General features: G+C 38.2%; 1 protein-coding gene across 1 annotated transcript in view; it reads right to left on the bottom strand.

Moving 5' to 3' along the window:
* LOC121368774 (protein tyrosine phosphatase domain-containing protein 1-like) overlaps window positions 1-3525 on the bottom strand; it is a 38622-nt gene extending 35097 nt beyond the window's left edge. The window contains exons 1-2 of the mRNA XM_041493522.1: window positions 3398-3525; window positions 1206-1371 (exon numbers count right to left, since the gene is read on the bottom strand). Of these exons, the coding sequence (XP_041349456.1) occupies window positions 1206-1371; window positions 3398-3479 (248 nt within the window). The 5' untranslated portion in view covers window positions 3480-3525. The remainder of the gene's footprint in view (window positions 1-1205; window positions 1372-3397) is intronic.
* Window positions 3526-3821: the final 296 nt, after the last annotated feature.

The following is a 3821-nucleotide window of genomic DNA, read 5'->3' as shown; positions in this document are numbered from 1 at the left end:
GTCACAGTGACCTATCGGTAGTAATAGTACGCGACACATTGCCATCCCATGTTGCTCATACATGTGAGGTTTGATGGTCCTGTATGTATCTGCATGCAAGATATGATCTGGACAAGAGAAAGTTAACAGACAGATGGACAGACAACACCATACATAATATGACCCATCATAGACAGGCGTATAAAATGCCATCCTCCATAAGTATGGACAGTACCAAAAAGTACACTAAATGGTATTCCCGAGTACGGTTGGGTATTCTATTCATTACCCAATGTTACCAATCTTTATCGTTTTAAAGGAATGCTAAAGCAAGGCTTTTGGACTGGTGTGCATATTCAACGATACATAATGCACATTATTGCTTAATATCAACAAGTATAATCGTATAGTTAATTTTGTACCATCCCAGTGAATACGCCCTCTGGTGAGCTGGTGGTGACGTAATACCTAACGTGTCACATCAGGAATTAGTCTTCGAACTGAAGAAACAAAACACACCTGATTTTTGCGGATGCATCGCAATGTTCTTTAATAATATATATCCCAGTAACACAGTAACATGTATATGTGGTTTATTTTTAAATACGAAATAAACCACCATTGTCAAAGTGTTGAAATAACTATTATATTTTGTATATAAATTAACCCACGTACTGAAATAATAGTCGGAGTGTTTTCTTGCTTAATTGGTCTTTTTGGATGTACTTTTTCTATCCCACATGACCGCATATGATGGAGTCTTATATTCTTTCCCTAAGGAAAGATCTTTTTTCTTTTCCCACTTCTCTCTGCCCATATGTATAATACACCTGGATTCTTTACCATAAGAGTAGCCTAAGTGGCAGCAGTAGGCTTCCCTAATCTATCTCTCTCTATCTCTTCTCTTGACCAAGTATCAAAATAAACATAGATACCGTAGATATAAGATAGAATACTTTATTATCCTTAAAAGGAATTTGTCTTACATCGACAGAGCGCACAATACACAAAAGAAAATTACATAAAAACAGACAATACGCTCACAACATAACACACAAAATAGGTGAAAATAGATAAATGGGTTAATTGAATAATAAATTAATAATTTAATTAAGACAGTCACACTATATCTCATGTACATTAGACATAAAATAGCTATAGTTTAATGCAATGAGGTGCTGTAAAAACAAATACTCTTTTCCTTTTGGAATATAAACAGAACTTACCAACTTGAGAATAAACCAGTAATGGCCATCTTGGTATCGGGCCACAATGTCCACGTGCAGTACTTGCAGTTCTTACCCTGGCAGAACATAGCACACGTATTTTCAGGCGATATCATCTTTCTGGCATTTTCACAAAATGCACTTTTGGATGGAGTAGGTGTCAACCCTGAAAACAAAAGTATTAATTTTTTTTTTTTTATTAGTTTTTTTTTTAGAATTAAAAAAAGAAGAAGCAGCCAAGCAAAATCATACAAGTAGTTACATGTAGAATGAATGAAAGGAAATGTTTTTTATTTAATGACGCACTCAACACATTTTATTTACAGTTATATGGCATCAGACATATGTTTAAGGACCATACAGATATGCACAATCCCACAGACAGGGTAGTACATACCACAACCTTTGACATATCAGTCGTGGTGCACTGGCTGGAACGAGAAATAGCCCAATGGGCCCACCGACGGGGATCGATCCCAGAGCGACTGCACATCAAGTGAACACTTTACCACTGGGCTACGTCCCACCCTGTAGAATGAATGAACACATGAATAAACATTTAATGACAACTCTAACCAGCCTCGGTGGTGTAGTGGTTATGCTATCAGATTTCTGGCTGGTAGGTACTGGGTTCATATCCCACCTGAGGCAATGGGGGATTTTCATGCCAGTGCCGGCTCCAACCCAGAGTGAGTGCACCGCTAGGCTCAATGGGTAGATGTAAGCCACATACATCCGAGTGATTATGGGTATCTCTCCCGAGTGTATAACCCCCACATGTGATACCGAGATAGCTCAGCTGACAGCAAGCGTGGAGCACGGATCTGTCAAGTTGACCCATACCAAAATGGAAATACTGCAGCTTCACCATTCATCTCATCATCATCCATGTTTGTCATGTCCAAAATACAAAAATGTCTTTGTCTCCGTGTTAAATGTTTGTGGCATGTTAAAAAATAAATAAAAAATTAATGACAACCCAGCACAAATATCCTGTCATTGGCAATGGGGAAATTGGAACTTGGAAGAGAGCTTCATTTTCTTTTCAGGCTTATATCCAATTAAGGTTCAAGCATGCTGTCCTTGGCATACAACTCAGCTTTCTGAGCTGTCTGTCCAGAACAGTGGGTTAGTGGTTAGTGAGAGAGTAGTTGGTGTAGTGGCCTTACACCTACCCACTGAGTTGGTAAACTTGCTCTGGGTGGGAACCGGTACCGGGTTGCAAACCCTGTACCTACCAACCTCATGTCCGATGTCTTAACCATTGAGGCCAGTGAGAAGAGTTAAAGTTTGTTTTGTTTAACGACACCACTAGAACATATTGATTAATGAATCATCGGCTATTGGATGTCAAACATTAGGTAATTCTGACTCCTGCTACATTTTTCCTAATGCAGCACGGGATCTTTTATATGCACTTTCCCACAGAAAGGAAAGCACATACCACAACCTTTGACCAGTTGTGGCGCACTGGTTGGAACGAGAAAAAAAATCAATCAGCTGAATGGATACACCAAAGTGGTTCGATTCTGCAATGCAAGCACCTCAACTGACTGAACTAAATCCTGTCACCACCTGCCCCCCCCCCCCCAGTGGGAAGAGAGTTATCTACCACTCCTCTAAACACTTCAAGGTCTGCTCCAAATGCTAGGACATTGTATATGAGGCCCTCCAACGATAAACAGAGGAACTTGCACACCCCATACCAATTTCTTATGGTCCTGTTCTATGATTGGTGCATAAACTTGAATTAGCATTTATGCTAGATTGAATGTTTAATTTCAGTTGGTAAAAAACGTTTGTTTGCTTTTGTTTAATGACACCACAACAGCACATTGATTTATTAATCATCGACTATGTCAAACATTTGGTAATTTTTACATATAGTCTTAGAGATGAAACATGCTAAATTTTTCCATTACTAGCAAGATATTTTTTATATGCACCATCCCACAGACAAGATAACACATACCACAGACTTTGATAGACCAGTCTAATGCACTGGCTGAAATGAGAAATATCCCAATTTGGGTCCACCAACGGGGTTCGACCCCAGACCGACTGTGCATCAAACGATCGCTTTACAACTTGGCTACGTCTCGTCCACTTTCAGTTAGTAAAATGCAAAAAAAAAGACTACAAATACTAAAATACACCTGATACTTAAAAAGTTTAGTTTTTAAAAACCCTACCTTTAACAGACTGTTCATGACTGGGGTCCCAAGTCAGAATCTCCATCCCTGGATTAGTGTGTTCATCAGGATCTGGTTGCATTTTGGACCTTATATTTTTACCCTGCAAAGAAATCAGTTGAAACAAATTTAAGGTACTTAATAACTTATTCACCTATTCAGTAATGATATATATTTTGTTTGGCTAGAAGCAACTTATATTTCAATTACTTTTAGTATAGGGATAATTCAGGGGTTCTAGAATTTTTTAAAAATTCACTTGCCATTGGGCCAGTGGATTTGAAAATTCACTGGCCATGGTAAAAAATTCACTTGCCCAATTTTAACTGTTGATAAAAAAAAAAAAAAACCCACAGTAAATTAAAATAATTAACTTTTTAGTGTACCGGGTACATTTTGCATACTGAGATCATATGTAATCAAT

Source organism: Gigantopelta aegis, chromosome 3 (assembly GCF_016097555.1).
Source record: "Gigantopelta aegis isolate Gae_Host chromosome 3, Gae_host_genome, whole genome shotgun sequence".
NCBI lineage: Eukaryota > Metazoa > Mollusca > Gastropoda > Neomphalida > Peltospiridae > Gigantopelta > Gigantopelta aegis.
This window is presented reverse-complemented; position numbering and strand designations above follow the sequence as displayed.